General features: G+C 39.4%; 2 protein-coding genes and 1 long non-coding RNA gene across 5 annotated transcripts in view; 2 read left to right on the top strand and 1 right to left on the bottom strand.

The window, feature by feature from the left end:
- Nucleotides 1-492: 492 nt before the first annotated feature.
- On the top strand, nucleotides 493-1311 carry LOC146455913 (uncharacterized). Its single transcript, XM_085093736.1, has one exon. It carries the CDS (start codon nucleotides 508-510, stop codon nucleotides 1246-1248), a length of 741 nt encoding a protein of 246 aa, XP_084949862.1. The 5' UTR covers nucleotides 493-507; the 3' UTR covers nucleotides 1249-1311.
- A 1660-nt stretch (nucleotides 1312-2971) lies between these two features.
- Nucleotides 2972-16645, bottom strand: LOC146455912 (uncharacterized). Of its 3 annotated transcripts, XM_085093715.1 has the most exons (7): nucleotides 16151-16645; nucleotides 15113-16034; nucleotides 10104-10321; nucleotides 9113-9289; nucleotides 8394-8471; nucleotides 5012-5203; nucleotides 2972-4081 (listed from the first exon to the last, which is right to left on the bottom strand). In XM_085093715.1, the coding sequence occupies exons 2-7, from the start codon at nucleotides 15744-15746 to the stop codon at nucleotides 3869-3871; spliced, it is 1512 nt and encodes a 503-aa protein (XP_084949841.1). In that variant the 5' UTR covers nucleotides 15747-16034; nucleotides 16151-16645; the 3' UTR covers nucleotides 2972-3868. The 3 variants fall into 3 exon arrangements, with proteins under 3 accessions (XP_084949841.1, XP_084949842.1, XP_084949840.1); XM_085093716.1 differs by lacking the exon at nucleotides 16151-16645 and having other exon boundaries at nucleotides 15113-16046; XM_085093714.1 differs by lacking the exons at nucleotides 15113-16034; nucleotides 16151-16645 and adding an exon at nucleotides 12277-13738 and having other exon boundaries at nucleotides 2979-4081.
- LOC146455909 (uncharacterized) overlaps nucleotides 5219-18813 on the top strand; it is a 48841-nt gene continuing 35246 nt past the window's right edge. Inside the window, exon 1 of the long non-coding RNA XR_014858925.1 lies at nucleotides 5219-5774. This is a non-coding gene — a long non-coding RNA (uncharacterized LOC146455909). The remainder of the gene's footprint in view (nucleotides 5775-18813) is intronic.

Genomic DNA, 18813 nt, shown 5'->3' with positions numbered 1-18813 from the left:
CTGTTGTAATACCCTCCTCCTGTGGTATATTTGTATACAAGCTTGTTACATCCATTGATACTAAGATAGTATCTTGAGAGACCTTTGTCTTTTCTATGAAGTTTACGAAATCCGTTGTATCTTTTAGATACGATTTCTGTTTTTGTGCGATGGGCTGAAGTAATTTGTCCACAAAAGATGATAATCTTTCTGTGGGGCCTTCACAGCCCGAAATTATCGGTCTTCCGACCGGATTTGGTTTGTGGATCTTAGTAAGGGTGTAAAATATTGGTATTCTTGGCGGATCTCGCGTTTGAGAAAACCATTTCTTTGTCATGTCATCAATGAAGTTATTTTGATGCAATTGTGCGACAAGCTCGTGAACTCTTTGTGATGTTTCCACCGTCATGGGAGTTTGGAGAGGTTTATAATGTTCTCTGTTGTCGAGTTGAATTTGAGCTTCTTGTCCTTGAGGAAAATTCATTCCAATTTGTTGGAAAAAATTACCTTCAGACCCATGGAACTGCAATGGGTACAAAAATGGCCGTTGCGTTTGCAAACATCTTTATGGCCGATATTGAAACAAAAATGATAAGTCAAAGCAAAACAAAACCAATAGAATGGAAACGTTTTATTGATGACATCTTCTCACTGTGGGATAGTGACGAAAAGGAAATTAACCTGTTCATTGAACAAGCTAACAAATTCCATCCTACTATTAAATTTACGGCCGAAATTTCAGAGAACGAGACTAGCTTTCTCGACACAATAATTTTTAAAGGAGAACGTTTCAGAAATGAATCGATCCTTGACATCCGTACACATTACAAGCCTACTGAAACGTTTCAGTATACACATTTTACCTCGAGCCATCCCTTGGGTGTTAAAAGAGGTTTTATTAAAGGCGAAGCACTCAGACGACTGAGAACAAATTCTTCTGAAACAACGTTCGAAAAAAGTATCTCCAAATTTAAATCGCGCCTCATAGCGCGCGGATACCCCCACAAGATGATACAGACAACGTTATCAGAAGTCAACTTCGCCGGAAGACAGTCGGCTCTACAGCAAAAGAAAAAAACTCGTAAACAAATCTTGCCTTTTGTTACAACGTACCACCCATCGGTGCGTAACCTTAAAAATATATTGATGCAAAACTGGAAGTTCATACAAAATCAGCCTTTGCTGAGAAACATATTCAAAAATCCGCCAATTATATCCTACAAGAGAGGACAATCTCTTAAGGACATGCTCGTTAGGGCAAAAATATAAAGGCAGCGTTCATAAAAATGTACACCACATAACGCAGTGAGCCGTGCAGGCCTGTCATTTCTATTATTATCCCTTTTTTAGAGATTCCCCCTTTTAGAGATTCCCTATTTTAGAGATTCCCCCTTTTAGAGATTCCCTATTTTAGAGATTCCCCCTTTTAGAGATTCCCTATTTTAGAGATTCCCCCTATTAGAGATTCCCCCTTTTAGAGATTCCCTATTTTAGAGATTCCCCCTTTTAGAGATTCCCCCTTTTAGAGATTCCCTATTTTAGAGATTCCCCCTTTTAGAGATTCCCTATTTTAGAGATTCCTCCTTTTAGAGATTCCCTATTTTAGAGATTCCCCCTTTTAGAGATTCCCTATTTTAGAGATTCCCCCTTTTAGAGATTCCCTATTTTAGAGATTCCCCCTTTTAGAGATTCCCCGTTCCCCGTTCCCCGTTCCCCATTCCCTATTCCTCCATTCCCCGTTCCCTATTTCAGAGATAGCCATAATGCTGTCACTACCCGTTTTGAATTTGTTAGACATTACTTTCAAAGTCTGGATGCCTGTTGCGTCGGTCAGACACTGGGCTGCGACTCGGCTTGCATTATCACTTCTTTCCTGATTTTAATTTTATTTCTTTTGCGTTCACGTTCGTTCTACCTTTATTGACTATGTTATTTTATATGTATTTCCGTTGCCCCAAGGGAGCAACGTTTACGGCCTTCAGTTGTTGTTATTCTTAGACTTTTTGCGTTGGTCAGTCATTGGGCTGCCACTCGTTAGACATGTCACTTTTGGGTTCTATCCGCAGTGGGTGGGGATGCCTGTGGAGTCGGTCAGACAATGGGCTGCGACTCGGCACGCCTTCTCACCTCATTACATTGCCATTTCCGTAGTTGAGTGCGAGCTTTGTTTTTCGTTGGGGCTTAAGCCACATAGTGTGGCTTGGGGCGAAATTTTGTCGCCCCATTTATCAACAGGAGATTGTACTTTAATTTTTATTGCTGTTTTATGAGTTTGATAATTTGTTCAATTAAACTTGCCACAAACCGTGGCCAAATTTATTCCAACAAAGTTGTCTGTTATTCTCGCTTCTGGGAAATCTGCTAGTAACAGTGTTTTCAACAAAGCTCGCGCTTTAACTGCACCTTTTGTTTAATGAGAACATGCGTCGATATAAAACCAAACATTATGGCCCGACATAATGTAATTTATATCGAGGCGTGGTCTTCACGTGATAATCCGGTGGAGGTGGGTCGTACCAGGTGCGGATAGCACCGTAAGGTAGCCAATGAGCTTAGAGCAAATGATAAAGCGTGGTTATGAAATAGAAATTTTTCCGAGGTAGTCTTCCTTCTTCTCCTCGCCATCAGATTGAACAGATCCCCAGAAATCTCTTTCCCACCTCCTCCCCATGTTCACCACCTGTTACGTTAACGTTTTTTCCTGATGCGTGGGCAGAGTCCAACCCAGGCGAAATTTTGTCGCCCCATTTATCAACAGGAGATTGTACTTTAATTTTTATTGCTGTTTTATGAGTTTGATAATTTGTTCAATTAAACTTGAACAAACCGTGGCCAAATTTATTCCAACAAAGTTGTCTGTTATTCTCGCTTCTGGGAAATCTGCTAGTAACAGTGTTTTCAACAAAGCTCGCGCTTTAACTGCACCTTTTGTTTAATGAGAACATGCGTCGATATAAATATATACCATCACCGGTTATGTCACTGCGCATAGGCCACACATCGACGAGTAAGTCATAGGTTCGACTCCTGTTGGGAAAACTCCAAGTTCTTTCTTTTTTTCCGAGTATGCCTGTGTCACTGACTGAATAACACATCATTGATTTCCTATGCCGCAGTTATGTACGTAACTTGTAAGCAATTGCGAAGAGCTGTGACAAAATCAGGCTTGAATGGGATTCGAACCCATTACCCTCCGATATCGGTGCTGTGTTCTACCAACTAAGCAATCGAGCCATCACTGGGAGATGGTCATTTTAATTTGTGAATTCGTAATAGTCCTATGAAAGGTGAATGAATGAAAGTGACTTATTTGAAATGCTATATACACGAACTGCCGCTTAAAGATGTATTAAAAGAAACAGTTATGTGCCCAACGGTTATGAAACCTTCGTAGCTAAAGTAACGTTGGTCGACGCCAGTATTGTTATCTTTGCGCCATGTAAATTTAAACTAATGAGCAGTACTTTTAAGTACTGTCTCGTTTGAGTGACTTGATGAAACCCTAAGTGTGAACGTTGCTGTGGACGCTAGTACTTATCTGTGATACTGAACAACGGCGTTCTAAAAATTCACTTGAGAGCCTGTTGCAATATATGGCTCGAATTGTTTATGGTTTCTCCAAGAGATCGTATTCACTGCTGGTCCTGTCGAAAGAGGATTTATTTCGAAATACCAGCTGCAGTCTGCAATACCGTCAGTGCATTCGAGTATGAAACAATAATCAACACTACAAAGCTTAGTATGGCGTGGTCACATAGTAAGACTTCATCCTCGGACTCAAAAGGTGGTCCTATTTGTGCATCGTAGTAAACAGTATCACAGGAAAGCCTTCATTCGCAGGTTCAAAACTTCATCATGCCTGTAGTTGGAGAGAGGTATTCACTTATGGTCAGATACTTACACTGGGCTCATCCAGGGTTGCCTGTGCGTTAGTTGACCCGGAGGTTTTCTTTTCAGAGACCTCATCGTATCTGCATGCGCTGAAGTTTCCCGGTCCCTTGGGTCCTGGTGGGCCGATTGATCCTTTAGGACCCGCGGGTCCTTGAGTTCCATTGAATCCTGGTGGTCCAACGGGACCTGCCATCTTGCTGATGTTGTTGACCTCAAACGCAAATTAAAGAGTCAAAGACTTTTGTGCATATCTGCCCCACCCCCTCGGCACAATTCAAGAGGGAGAAATACCATTGGATCTACTCCCCCCATGCCTCCACCACTGATTAACTGGTGAAAAAAAAGGTGTTACTTTTACCACGTTTCATTATTTTCGTTCTCAATTCCATTAGAACTGCCTCTGCATTTCCAATGAGCAAAAAATAGTAGCTTTGTACTCCTCTTGAGCAAAATTACACAATTATCATAATGGGAATTTCCTTCTCCCAGTTGAAGCCAGTAGCTCCTATTTGAAGCAATTTTTAATTGATTTTTTTAGTCAGTTGAATAAAAAATATTTACTTACATTTTTACAGAAATAAGCTGCAAACTCCGCGAAATAGAAAAAAAAAAAAGGAATTCTGTGCGTGGCATCCAAACTCAATGAAACAAAGGCCATTTCCGATTTCCATTTTTTTGAGCCCTATTATAAAAGCTAGACTTCCTGCAAACTTTCCATATTAAAATTATTTTTGTTTGCATTTGAATTGAACTAGCTATCATTATAAAATCTATGCATGAAGCCTCGTTTTCAGGTTCAGAGGAACTCGGAAATGCGTGCATCCAAATATGCCCATTTTCAAAGAAAATGACCTTCTCTTGGGCCTTTCTCAATATTTTCCTTCATTTAATATATTTTAATCAGGTATTTAACAACAACAACAACAACAACAACAACAATTTATTTACAGGTTCAGATTATATAAAGGGCTTGTCCCGCAAATAGCCATATAGCTAGTCGAGGCGGGACAAGACAAAAAAAAATTACAGTAAATTACAAACATACTGGAAAACGGAAAACTTAACTTTACATAATAACGCAGATTTAGATAAGGCTATACATCAAAATTAACTAAATATTAAGACTGACCATTGTGCTTACCTTCCAGTGTAGCTCCATCTTGGTTGTGTTAACTGCACTCCACACTGCCAACAAGGAGGTTTTTGTTTGCTCTTGCAAGTCTTTACCAGTTGAGTTCACTGAAGACCACATTTGAGTCAGCTGATTCATCATGTCTTGACGGGAACTGTTTATTAACACCTCCAGGTAATGTACGTCATTGTAATGCTCCGCCTAAGATGATTTATCAAGAAGAGATCTTGTCATCTATCAAAAAGGAGTTTGAATGCTTCATTGGGGTATTCAGACAGCGAGAAACAGATGAAACTACGAGGCCAAAGGCTGAGTGCTTTTATTGCTTCGAGGTGTCTGGATAACCCGATGAAGCACCAAGCACGATTTTTTTGACTTCTCACTGAAACAATACTAAATTATTCATTGTTACATTTTTGTTTAAAGTCACGTTGTATGAATGATTTGTCGTATTCAGTCGGCATTCGGTGTTACCATGTGCAAAGCAAGAGCGTCTAGGTATAGAAAACTAAAACCGTTAGAAGATGAAGAAGAAGCAGACGAAGAAGAAGAAGAAGAAGAAGAAGAAGAAGAAGAAGAAGAAGAAGAAGAAGAAGAAGAAGAAGAAGAAGAAGAAGAAGAAGAAGAAGAAGAAGAAGAAGAAGAAGAAGTAATTTAAGTCCAAAAGCTGTTTCTCCGTCAACGGAATATAAAAACCAATGGGCAACATCCATTCACTTCTACGATGGTAAAACTGGTCGGACGGTTTAAGTTCCCGTTCTAGATTCGGGAGGTGGACTGTTTCTGTTGTTCAACGAGTTCAGGTACTGCCGAGAATATAGATGTAGCGGGGGTATTAAGTAGTTGTTATTTTGCTAATTGTTCTGTAAAAGGAGGGGGGATTATCTAAAATAGAGTTACGTATTATCGGCGGGATTTTCATATATTTTAGGATCATCGTCTAGAAGTTTGGGTTAAAAACGGGGTCAATGATTGAAAAATATAACTCGCATATTCATCCGTTTGCAGCTGAACGATCGATGCTTTTTGAAAATAATCTGTGAAGTATGGACAGGTTGGGAAGTAAAGTTATCAGTGAAGGTACTTTCTTTCCGCCGTTTGCCTTTCCGGTCTGCACTCCTGTAGCTGAATTTGAATTCTTCTGAGTTATTTCACTCCTCTGGGTTGGATGATAGGTTGATTGCATGTGACGTCATGGCGGCCATGTTGGTGGTATGGAACAATAAGATTTTTCTCCGCTGGGGATTAAGGAGGCTCGCGGCAGTTTTTCTGGACTTAAGGCGGAAGTTTTGAAATTGCAATCTCGCATACAAGATAAACTTCGATCTCCTTCATACTACATCATCATTTCCTCATATGATCTAAGTTAAATTTTTTCATCGGTTTCCAAGCAACAACTATTACCATAGCAACGGAAGCGCAACGCCTCTCATTTTAAACTTTGTCGCCATTATCTCGAAATCTAGTCAGACACTTTATGACGAAACCTTAAGGATTTAAAATATTCAATCTAGACAACTTATAGGCGAAATTAGAAAAAATCTGTTGGAGCGTTTTCAAGTAAATAATGAATCAATTTTTGCGGGGTGATTTTGTTTATTCCTGCATTTTTCACCAATATCTCTGGCAAAATAAAACTTGACACTTTGCCTTTTCTGTTAAAGGGTCTTTCCTCATAACAAAACAGTCTAAATGTATATTGAGCTTCCTGGGTTTCTTCGATTTTAAGATATTTATGTTTAAATACAGTGAAAATAAAGCGCAGATGAATGAAAAAGTCCCTACTTTGCATAAATCGAGATATCTTTAAAATGCCCCCACAGATTTTTCTGTTAAATTACAAGCGCTCGAAGCAAGAATTCTTTTCGATATCCACGCAAGTTCTAGGTTCAGGAACCGAAATTGGTGTTAGATAAGAAGGCTAAATCTTGGTCAAGGTACAGTCGTTATTCGCTTTCTCCGAACAAGAATTTTATTTTGTTTGTCCCGTTCTATTTCACTGCTGTTCTCGTGCTTTGAATATTTATCATAACGCCGGTGAAGTCGTGCAAAAGGCAAAATTTACAATGGAAGACTTGAGAAGCAGGAGCATATATTTATGTAAATTTTACCTTTTGCACGACTTCACGTAGTCATAAATATTCACAGCACGTGAACAGCAGTGGAATAGACCTGGACAAACAAAATAAAACTCTTCTTCGGAGAAAGCGAATAATGACTCAGTAACTTGACCAAGATTCAGCCTTCTTATCTAACACTGGTTTCGGTTCTTGAGCCTAAAACTTGAATGAATATCGCAAAGAATTCTTACTCTAACCGTTTGTAATTTAACAGAAAACCTGTGGGGGTATTTTAAAGATATCTCGACTTATGCAAAGTAGGGACTTTTTCATTCATATGCGCTTTATTTTAACTGTTTTCAAACATAAATATCTTAAAATCGTAGACACCCATGAAGCTCAACATACCTTTAGAATGTTTTGCTACGAGGAATGACCTTTTAACAGAAAAGACAAAGTGTCAAGTTTTATTTTGCCAGAGATATTGGTGAAAAATGCAGGAATAAACAAAATCACCCCGCAAAAATTGATTCATTATTTACTTGAAAATGCTTTTACAGATTTGTTTTCTAATTTCGCCTATAAGTTGTCTAGATTGAATATTTTAAATCCTTAAGGTTTCGTCATAAAGTGTCTGACTAGATTTCGAGATAATCGACAATGTTTAAAATGAGAGGCTATGCGCTTTCGTTGCTATGGTAATAGTTGTTGCTTGGAAACCGATGAGAAAATAAACTTTGATCATATATATTGAAATGATGATGTAGTATGAAGGAGATGGAAGTTTATCTTGTATGCGAGATTGTTTCTACAACCAACATGGCGGCAATGCAATCCACGTTATAAACACGGGTCAATTATAGATTAATTCACATTCGAACGTTCAAAGTTTTCTTAGAACGTCAAGGTTGTTGGCGAAACTATGTCATTAGTGAACATATTCAATGAATATTTTAGTGCAATAGCAAAAATTACAAATAAGGTATAACGTAAATCTTTACTGAGAGGGGTTAATTATTTTCAGTACCCAAGAAGGGAGGGGTCGTGGAACTTATTAGAGAGGGGTAAAATAATCGTTCTGCATGATTAAAGACCATTTGAATGCAATTAAGTGAGTTTCCCTAAAGGCCAACTGACTGATACAGTTTTGAGCTTTGGTACGCCTGAAGGTTTGAGATATTTCTTAAATTGCGTTAAGAATTCTGACCTCAAAACGACGGGCTTATTACATGAGAAGGGCTTGATAGAGATGGGGGTGAAAGGTTGAATGGAAAGGAGAGAAAAACGTAACCTCAAAGTTTGCAAAACAACTCCTCGCGACAGATGCTCACCTTCAACTTGCTAGTCTCGTTGAGTCTCTGTTCTTGTAAACCGACTTCACTTCTCAGCTGAGTCAAACTGTTTGTCAACTTAATGAAAAAAAACAGTAACGAACTTAAGCGAATTAAGGCGGATGGCACCGGTTTCCATCACTTTATTTACGGTTTTTAATCAGAAAAATGTTACCAGTGGATTGGTTTAGCCTTTTCTCAGCTGATTACACTCAATTTACATTCAATTTAGTGGGTAATTAACTATCCTTCGATAAAAGATTTCAGAAATATCGGTTGGAAATCAATCTTGTCAGAATTTTCGTTTACTAAAGAAGGCGTTTACTGAAGAAAAAGTGTTGCAAATGAAGATGAAAAGAACCCTCCCCTTGGTAGACACAAGAGCCAATTGTCCATGAAGCTGGTGTCAACTGAAAGCAAACGTTTTATGGAAGAAGAATATCTACTGGGATCGTCAAAACCGGGAAAACGGGAACTACTTTTTTAGCACCTGAATTTCTTTGGTAAATTAAAATTTCATTGGAACGAGTTAAAACAGTGTGTTGAAATCCATTTTTTAAAATAACGCTTTGGTCAAATCTGTGAACAGTAAACGACTTGGTAGCAAATTTAAAGCTACTGACACAATGGACACAAGGCTACGGCTCTGACAGGCTGAAAGTTGGTTGTAATGTTGCAATGGTTATAATGGTATACTATTAAGTTCAAGCAATTGGTACCTTCTGAATTTCCCCCTGTGTTGAATTTCCCGTTGACCATAAGGACCTTGTGTCTTCACGCAGTTTTCTGTCAGTTTTGTTAACAATGAGCCACATGTCGGCGATTATCGTCATTACTCGTTGCTGAGAGGAATTAAGCATCAACTCAAAGTCTACCTTTTCACTGTGCTGGTTTACCTAAGCAAAACGGACGAAAATAAAGTACAGTTCATGATCCCTGATGTGAATAGAAGATGAGTCAGGATGACGAAGGGTGATTCCCGTAAACTGATTCAATATTTTGTTCTTGTCAATTCTTAATTTCGTGTTTCCTTTAAATTCTGGACTACATAAAATCTCAAGCGCCATCAAATGTTGTGGTACAACAAATTTGGTGATAATCAAGGGTGTGCTGCACGAAAATTTATTCCAAAACGACGTCGATCAGTTTCATAGGCGGACTTTTCAAAATTCTTCTGACGTATATTTCGTCACAAGATCTGCGATTGTTTAATCCAAAAGAGGGCATCCTGTCTTGTTTAATCTTATTCTACAACTACAGTCCGACCTCCCGACAACCGTCCCATCTCCCCTGGACAGCATTGACTGAGTGTTCTGGAGACGGAGCTCATTATAAGGAACTTGAAGTAAAAATACATCTGAGCGAAAATTGGCAAAAGGAGACAGGGCCTTGCAGATGGGGAAGTCGGGCATAATAAGGAGGTTGCTTCGGGCTGGGTTCCCCCCTAAACAAAATCAATAAGGATATATCTGGCCTCACTGGAAATGTCTTTGAGTCTTATTGGTATAAAAACTGATATCTGCCAATTTTAAGCTCAGATGTGAAGATGGGTATAGATTTCTGGAAAATTGCCTATTCACGGCGTCTAGAAAAAATTTGGGTGGGGAAAATCACATATTTTGGTCTGAACATTACTGAGTAAGAATTTCAACAGATAGGTCGTACATTTCCCTGCCTTAGGATGTACTCAGTTATCAAAGCTATAATTACCTGAGCATTGGTGTTCGTTGTGTTTTTCTGTTGTGTAGAATTCTTGATATGCTGCAATTCCCTTGTCAACTCGTCAATTCTCAAATTACTTTTGTCCTTTAACTCTTTAAGCTCTTTTCGAGCGTCGTCCAATTCTTCCTTTAGCGTCGAAATCTGTGCCTCCAATTCTTTGAAGTTAGTTGAAATGTCGGCCAGCTTTTCTCGTTTTCCTTCAGCATCTGGAAAGAAAAAGGGACGTTCACGTCATACCTGGCCCCAGTTGTACAAAGCGGAGCGGATAACTTAATCGCTATCCAGCGGGAAAAAATTACTCTGGCCAACCAATACATTTTTCTCCGCCGAAGAGCGATTTCTCCGCTGGACAGATTTATCCGCGTTAGTGGGGCATTTGTTCACGTTGTAATCCCGGGTGTGGGGCATTCACCAATGTTTATCGCTACCCGTAGGCATTTGACATCCCCTGTCGTTTTGGTCTCACACATGGCCGGAGGATACAAACAAACATGGCCGCCATTGAAGATTTTGTTGTCAAAGATCGGACGACTTTGTTGAAAAATGGTTGACACAGCAAGGGTTACGAACGTTGAAAGATGTATTTAAAGATACATCTTCTTTACTGATTAAACATTATTTTCATTTTTTTTTCTGATACAAATTGTATTTATAAATCTTTTTTCAAAACGCGGACATCTCGACGGCTGATCCGAGAACGATGGAGGCGATCACCCAATTCAAATTCAAAGTCGACTATGTTTTGTGTGGAACTATAGGAAAAGTGACATTACATTAAAGCAAAAGAACAAGGGAAAGGCAGTTGTATATGCCAAATGGACATCACAAAATATTCAACGACGAGTGACACCTTTTTTTTTTTCTTTGTTTATTTATGTAGATGAACCTCGGGATAGGACATTCGCGTTTGGTTACACCCCGGGTCATTTTTCACTTCAACTGAAAGAAATGCTTATGTCCAGGGTTTGGCCGGGGGGGGGGGGGGGGGGTAGGCAACACTGAAATTTACTGATGCATTATATTTGCGCGGAGACAATACAGCCAAGTGCGCAGCTTATTTTGTACTCTCAGCGGCAGCACAGGTGTAGACAGTAGAAAACATGAGGTTCTTACTGAAATTCACTGAACATTTTACTCCTACAATTGACAAAATGGGGATAAGGTGCTTCCTAAATATAGTTGTCATTGAATCTTTTTTTGCGTCATATTACGTGAAATGACTTAGAGTCATGTAAGAGACCAGCAGGCCTCTGTCACCCGGGGTGTGCAGTGACGGCGGCTCCGTCGGCGAAATGTTAATAATACCCCCAGCCGACGCAGGCTAGAGAATTACTGGAATTTAATGTGACCGTCAATTTAAAAGTGTATTTCACTCCGAACTGTTAAAAATACTGAAATAAAAACAACAACAACAACAACAACAACGATGTAAAATTTCATTATCGTAGCATCGTTACATCTCTTCTTTTTTCATCGAGAGGAACAGAAATAAGCTGAACAGAAAAGACATGTACACAGTTAGACTTTGAACCTACATTTTAGTCTCACGGGGAGTGTCACCACTTATGACCTTATCACGCCATAAACACGAACGACTGTACTCACACCACGCATCGTGCGTGGGCGAATCACACTCGTACGTATAATGTCATAAGTCATGGCTTTTTTTAAAGACTCAACTCTTGCAGTATCTTTGTTTCATAATAAGGTGTGAAAACTCTGCGGGAAGTAACAATAAACAGTAAATAGTGCTTGTGAAAACTACACGATAACTCAGTGTGGTTTAACTGTCACGTGAGACCCACCCAAGCAGAAATGCAAAACGGAAAGGGCGCGAAAATCTGATACACAGCCGCAATTACCTTGCAATAACATGTGAATACACCATGCACGGGATAATGCTTCTTGCAAACCGGATAAAATTTGAAAATACATCCGTTAGGATGAAAAGAGGTTCAGAATGATTTTATCTGTTTAGCTTATGAGAACTCTATAAAAATCTCAACATTTACGTACATGGTGTGGACTACTTTCTGCAAGACGTCAAGAGAGTCACTTCGATTAGGCGATTGCGAAGCATTACGTAGGATGGGAAAAATGTGACTTATCCTACTTACTTACTGAATTTTGGGAATAAATATTTCACCTATTTTTATCATACCTCTATATGTATCTGCATAGGACGTGATCGTTCCGTTTGTCATTAATATCACGAGCGCCAAGCTAGCGGAGGCTATGAAAAAAGTCAGCAGTTGAATGATGACCATTAATCGCATTTTACTACAGCACTGTGATGACTCTACATGTTGCTGGTGTCTCGGGGAGGGTCCTAAGGCGATGTCATGTTCTCCCTCGCGTTTTCCGCTTTGCTGTTGACGCCTTTGTCTCTGCAGTCTGGAATACTCTTGCTTATCAGTTAGGTTGACGTATTCACCGCTTTTTGATCGTTCTGTAGAGTTTAACTTGCCTGTGCTGCGGGAAGAAGCCAGGCGATCGTAACATGTGTCATATAATTCAAACGAAGCACTGTGAACCTCTCCTGGGCGACCTCCAGTGGTTTTGTCATTCTCTTTTTCTTTGCCTTGGGCAACCATGTCGTAAAAAATTTCTCGTTTTGGATTTGTAGCGCACTGACATAGGCTTCTACTTCTCTGTGAAGTTGCATCTTCAGAAGTAGTTTCGCATTTGCACTTGTAGTTCGTATTTCCAGCCGACGTCTCCTGGTTGCTAAAAGCAATGTTGGAGTACCCTTCATCTACCGACCCCATCTCAAAATGGTACACAAGATAACTGTGTTTTTTCTCAGCTGGTTTCTGCATTTCTAGCCGAATTGCTGTTGCAACTCTTTGTTGTGAACCAGAAAGTTCCTTACTATATGTTAGTCAACGTAACCCAAGAGGTAGTGGCGGAAATCAATGAATGAATCACTTTACATCACGCCACTCATGTTTTTAGGTTGATGCCTGTCATATTACGCAATCAATGGAATGTTTGTAATTCTCAAAACATCTTTCAGTCACGAGAACAACTTCCTTGTGTTCTCTGTCTCCATGAAAACGACAATCTTCTCTCCTCCATGCGCATAACATTGAGCCAGGACTTGATCTTACTTGTGAACAGTTTTAGATGAAATTATTTAAATGAAAGTAATATATTCGTACAGTGTTGTTTATTATTCTATTTTTTACCCATTGGAAATTTGTGTTGAGCAGTTCCTGTGTATGTTGCACTTTGGCTCTCCGTAGCAGTAGCTATAAAAAAACATTCCGTTTCCGGAGGTCCCGTTTGGCACATGGCATGGCGCCTCCGTGGTTCTATATAAACAGCTGCACACCGTGTAATCAATTAGAGCCGAAAGGAAATGCGGTAATACGAAGCCTAAAGCATTTTTACTTAATTTACGAATATAAGCGCTCTCAGATAAACTTGGCGTTTTTGTAAACACAAACCCTTTTTCGTGAAAGCATGAAGAATGGAAGAAAGAGAGAGAATAGATGGTGAAAGAAAGAATACAGGCAATAACAGGAAAATATATCGAATGAATTAATGAATGAATGAATGAATGAATGAATGAATGAATGAATGAATGAATGAATGAATGAATGAATGAATGAATGAATGAATGAATGAATGAATGAATGAATGAATGAATGAATGAATGAATGAAAGAGTTCCCATTGAACGTATAAATGTATGAAAGGAATGGATATGAATATATAAAACATCGTATATTTGAACTGCGGATGAATGATTTTTTTCAGGCTTTCGTTTTCGCAACTGCTTAAGTTGCGTACTAACTGCGAGGATCTTTCTTCTATTTACGTATGAAAGAAAGAGAGGAAGAAACAAAGAAATTTGATGCTAAACTACTTACGCTCACAGTGCATCAGTAAAATCAAAAATCATTTATTGAATCCCAATTTTCATCCAAGCTGAGTTTGAAAACATGTGTGGACGTGCTCCAAACCAGAGAATTTTAAAACACGGGAAAATAGGGACAAAGGTCGCTATCAGAGAGACCGAAACGAAAGATGTTTTAAAAACTGTTCTAAAACTAACGTCCGCCCATCAATTATTTGAGTCAAAATATTTTTTATGTTATTAATGAACCCAGAGATTTGGTCGTTGAGAAGAAAATAAAAGATTTGTTTTGTTTCGTTTTAAGTAACTTCGCGCTTTTTTTAATATCATGTCGTCGCAACTAGTTTATGTCGGCTGATCAAGGAATCATGCTTGTCATTTAAAAGTCATAACATCATGTTTTGATCGAATCATTGGTGCACAAGCTATCGGCTAATATTTTTATCAAATAGACTGAACAGTATAGAATTAATTCTGCCATTAAATTGCCTGGTAAAATTATGGTAGATGCACACATTTGAATGGATAGCAGTTAGTATCACTGTAGTCTTCCAGCAGTTAGGTACCTGTCACAGATTCAGACACGCCGGGTAGTATTGGTCGTTTCTTCAACAAGAATTTTTGTTTATCTGAAAGCCATGGTGGAACTTTTCACGTTTCAAACTTTGCAAAGACGATTTTTTTTTTCACCTTAAAAATTCGCGTTTAAGACTGGAAAGTTTCCACCCCGCGCTAGACGGAAAATTCTTAAAGTGCGTCACAACCATCATTAATGAAAAAGGCTGTTGAAAGGGATGATGACTGGGAAAGTGAAGTTTAATAAAGCGATTCCATTCAACTTCATTGTTTTAATTTTCTAACTTTACTGTTGAGGCATTGTTTCTTTCAAGTTCGCGGCCGGTACATAGTGTATTGCTAGAAAGAGAAAGAAATTCTACCGAAAACGTCACATGATTATCGGCACTGATTTACAAATAAAGCTGGAGTGCCTTATAATTGTGCCTTCCGGTTAATATTCATTTTCACCTGCTCTGTGCCCATGCCAAGTGGTACTCAGCGTCACGATCACAGCAACGGAACAACGACTTCCTTTTTGATTTACCTTACCAAAACAAATATCACGAGTATTTACATACCTTTCACAAACTCTGTTGATCTCTTCTCTGGACCAGCCATGTTTCCATTGAGGATCAGTATCACCAGAATTAAGCTTGTGGCAGACATAATAAAGATGACCAGTAGAACGAATGCCATAAAACGCACGAAACGACGGCGCCTCTGGGTGTCTGGAGTAAAGATGGTTCCTAAACTGCCTTGGTTGCTGACCATGTCTTGATGCATCGTGGTGTTCTGAGAATACTCTTTATCATTGTTAACATAGACATGAGCTTCAGTATTAGGGTTAACAGCGGATCGGGACCTCTTTCCCCATGCTCTCCGAGATCCACTGGTTGCTCCGGACCTGTTACATATTCCAAATAAACAGGGTCTGTTCCTTTGACTCAGTCTCGATGTGTCTGATTTAGTTTCTAGAGATTCTTCAGTTTTTTTAAGGTGGATGTCTTCATACAAAGTTTCTGGAGGAGTTGCATCTTCTTTTCCTAAAACGTCGTAATCGGTTTCTGGCACTGTGCCGAGTAATCTGCTGCTGGTTGTTCTCTTGGAAACTGATTTGTCGTCTTCGAAATTGCTTTCCATAGATCTTCCTTCAACGAACCTCATCTCAAAACGAATAGCACCGTTTTCTTCGCCTTTGCTCGGTTTTTGCATAGCTAGATAAGTTTTTAGTTTGCTGTTACGTATAGTCTCTCTATTCTCTTTGTGAGCCAGGCTTTCGGTGGACCTTCGGTGCCTTCAGGGAGGTACAACTAGACCAAGTACCACCCGCGCAGCGGTGATCTCAGTGACCTCTATTTCCTCAACCACCGTCAAACCGCTTTATTTAGTAGCATAAAGATACGTGTTTACCTCACGGAATGTTCGATAGATTCGTATAAAAGGAAACAAGTGTATCAGTGTCTTCCGATCTGTTATCTAGCAGCCCCTCCCACTATTTTCCTGAGAAACAAAAAGGACTTAATCATTAAATCGAATCTCGTCTTCTTAAAATCAGTTGCAATATCAAAATGGAAACAACCCGAATAAGCCGACAAAATGTTCAAACACAAAATCACCTCAGATCAGTTTTAGCTTCTTCTTCCGATCATAGCCTAACAGGTAGCAATCAGTTTTTTCCATCTGTGGCATTTTGGTTTCGTTGCGGTCGGTTCGGTTACTTTGAAATATCTGATATCACCTGGAAGAAAAACACATCAGCTCGTGAAATAGTGAAAATACGGACAGCGAGTTTCCTAAATTATTTGTAAATGCGTGCCATGCTTTAATGAAAACTTATAAATCGGACAATAGGAACTCCGAAATTTGCTCCCGATATTAATAAGTCTGCTTCTATATAGTATATAACTCGATTACTGTTTTTCCAAGAAATGACATATTTCTCAAATCAGTTGGATAAATCAAACGTCACATTAAGTTCAGCGATGCGATCCACTGACTGAAGTGTGTTACTAGTTCGGAGTCGGGGCTCAAACTGGGTCTAATAAACATTCTTTCAGCTCTTCAGGAAATTTGAATAGCTTAGTTTTTCCTGTTTGTGGCTACATCAGAAGATATCGGCAGTGTATATAGTGATGTTGAGAAGATCTATCAAGGTCATTCGCGCGTGTGGCCGCACGCGCCCGCTCAGCCGATCACAAAGTCAGACGTGGTAATTCTATATACAAGACGTAATCACAGCTTAGTTGAGTGCGCGCGTTCGACTCCCTAAATTACTATCAATAGCCACTGAATAAATTAAACGCGGTGAACGTCAACATATATCAAGTCGAAAGTGTTTCAGTTATTGATACTGTATGCATGTCAAGCACCACGATTAACACATGCTTTTCTTTGAGTAACATTAGTAATGGTCTGTACAATTGCTAAAGAGCGCTTTTACACGAGCCAGTGTTTCTTGTAACTTGGGCCTGACAGCTAGAGATTGTATTTTAGAATATTCTTCTCCGACTTTTTCAGTTCAGCATAAAGAAGCATTCGAACCAAAGTTCCACGCGGCCTGGCACAGCTTATCACTGCTTTAATTTGTAGGAACTGAAGCTACTAAGAGAAAAACTACTTCGAATTCCCCTTGTATGGGATCCCGGGGATGGGATCAACTGAAGTCATGGTAACTGGCTACACACAGCAAACTGGGAAAAAGATTGTGGGGGGGAGGGGTGATACCCACATAGTGGATACAAAAAATAAACGAAACACGAAACGTTTGAAATGCGCAAGCAAACTGGACTGGATACTTCTTGTTGCTTGATCTCTTGTTGTGGAAATACACGTGGCAAACCTCACTTTCCGTGTAAATAAAGCAAAGTGATTATGGGGCTGACACTACAGGGCAAAGGGCGATTTTGATCAGGCCAATATTTCATCTAGTTTAACTAGTTTCTATCAGGACTCTGTAGTGGGCTCTACGCTACACAACCCTCGTTTTACGCGAAAACCGGGTTGCGAAGTTTAAAATTCTAGCATTTTAAAGGTTCGCAAAAATCCTGACCATAGATCGGAAGGGTAGCAATCCAGGACAGGTATCAAAAACAGCGCGTAATAAGGTGTTAAGGCTGAGTAGAAATTCGTGTCTAAAATTATAACGGAGAGATAAGTGTGAATAATCTTCAGTTGAGCAACAGCGAATAGCGTGTTGTGACTCTGGCAGAAGTTTGCCGGAGCTGTAACAAAAGGTACAATTTCAGTTAAAGTTGGTTGGCACGTACAAGGGGAAGAGATTGTTGAACCCTTGGTGGGGAGGAGTGCAAACGTTTTTGTCGAAACACGTTCATAAACCTGGGGAGAGAAAGGTTCTCTTTTAAAAAAAAAGAATCAAAAAGAATAACTATAAGATTCGAACCATCGTCGCAAATTCAATGTCTGAAGCGCTGACCCTTCTACGTGTAACGTCTCCAACATCTCTACATTTTCGTCATTTCGTCACGTCACCTTTACCATCAATCACTACAGTAACGATTATCCAACCCAATTCAAGGTTTCCAAGGTAACAGAGTGCACGGGAAAAAAACCGGAACGCCTTCTGTGAATCCTATGTTAGTATTTTTCCGCTATTGCAGATTTGTGAACCAAACAACAACCTTTTTTGGTCATCTCGTAAAATTTATCAATAATTAACCCCGTAATACTTGTGCAAGTTTCAGGTGTGTAAAAATGCTCTAGCTATTTTCTGCTCTCAAATTAGATTTGAAGGTATGGGTGTTACGCCACAAAATGTAATAGTAACGCAAAATGTAATACCTTTTGACGCAAAATGTAATAGTAACGCAAAATGTAATAACTTTTGACGCAAAATGTAATAACTTTGTTAACGCAAAATGTAATACCAGAAAGTAACGCAAAATGTAACAGTATTTTCAGTTGGTCTTTACAGTATGTTGGGAGGGGAGGAACACAGCATCTGCGATGCTGCATTTTACCTGGAGGTTGACTTTGATTATTTGTCTGCAGATATTTGATTTCTGCTGATTCAAAAAGAAGTACGCGATGATTGACCATTTTAAAAGTCATTTCCCACGCTAAATAAAGCCGCGGTAAATTTTACCGTTGTAACATGCGGTTACACGTGAATTGTTTATTATGGTAAATTAGTCGCTCTTACGGCTTCATTTTTTGCCCCACTCTACGCCTTTCACGGTACTGAGTACCGTGGTAAATGATCCTTTTCCCGTGAGAAATTTGGTGTGGTGCATGTCACCGTACTTTCCGAGGTAAACTTACC

This window comes from Pavona decussata, unplaced genomic scaffold (genome assembly GCF_977016875.1).
Source record: "Pavona decussata unplaced genomic scaffold, jaPavDecu1.1 SCAFFOLD_266, whole genome shotgun sequence".
Classification (NCBI taxonomy): Eukaryota; Metazoa; Cnidaria; class Anthozoa; order Scleractinia; family Agariciidae; genus Pavona; species Pavona decussata.
This window is presented reverse-complemented; position numbering and strand designations above follow the sequence as displayed.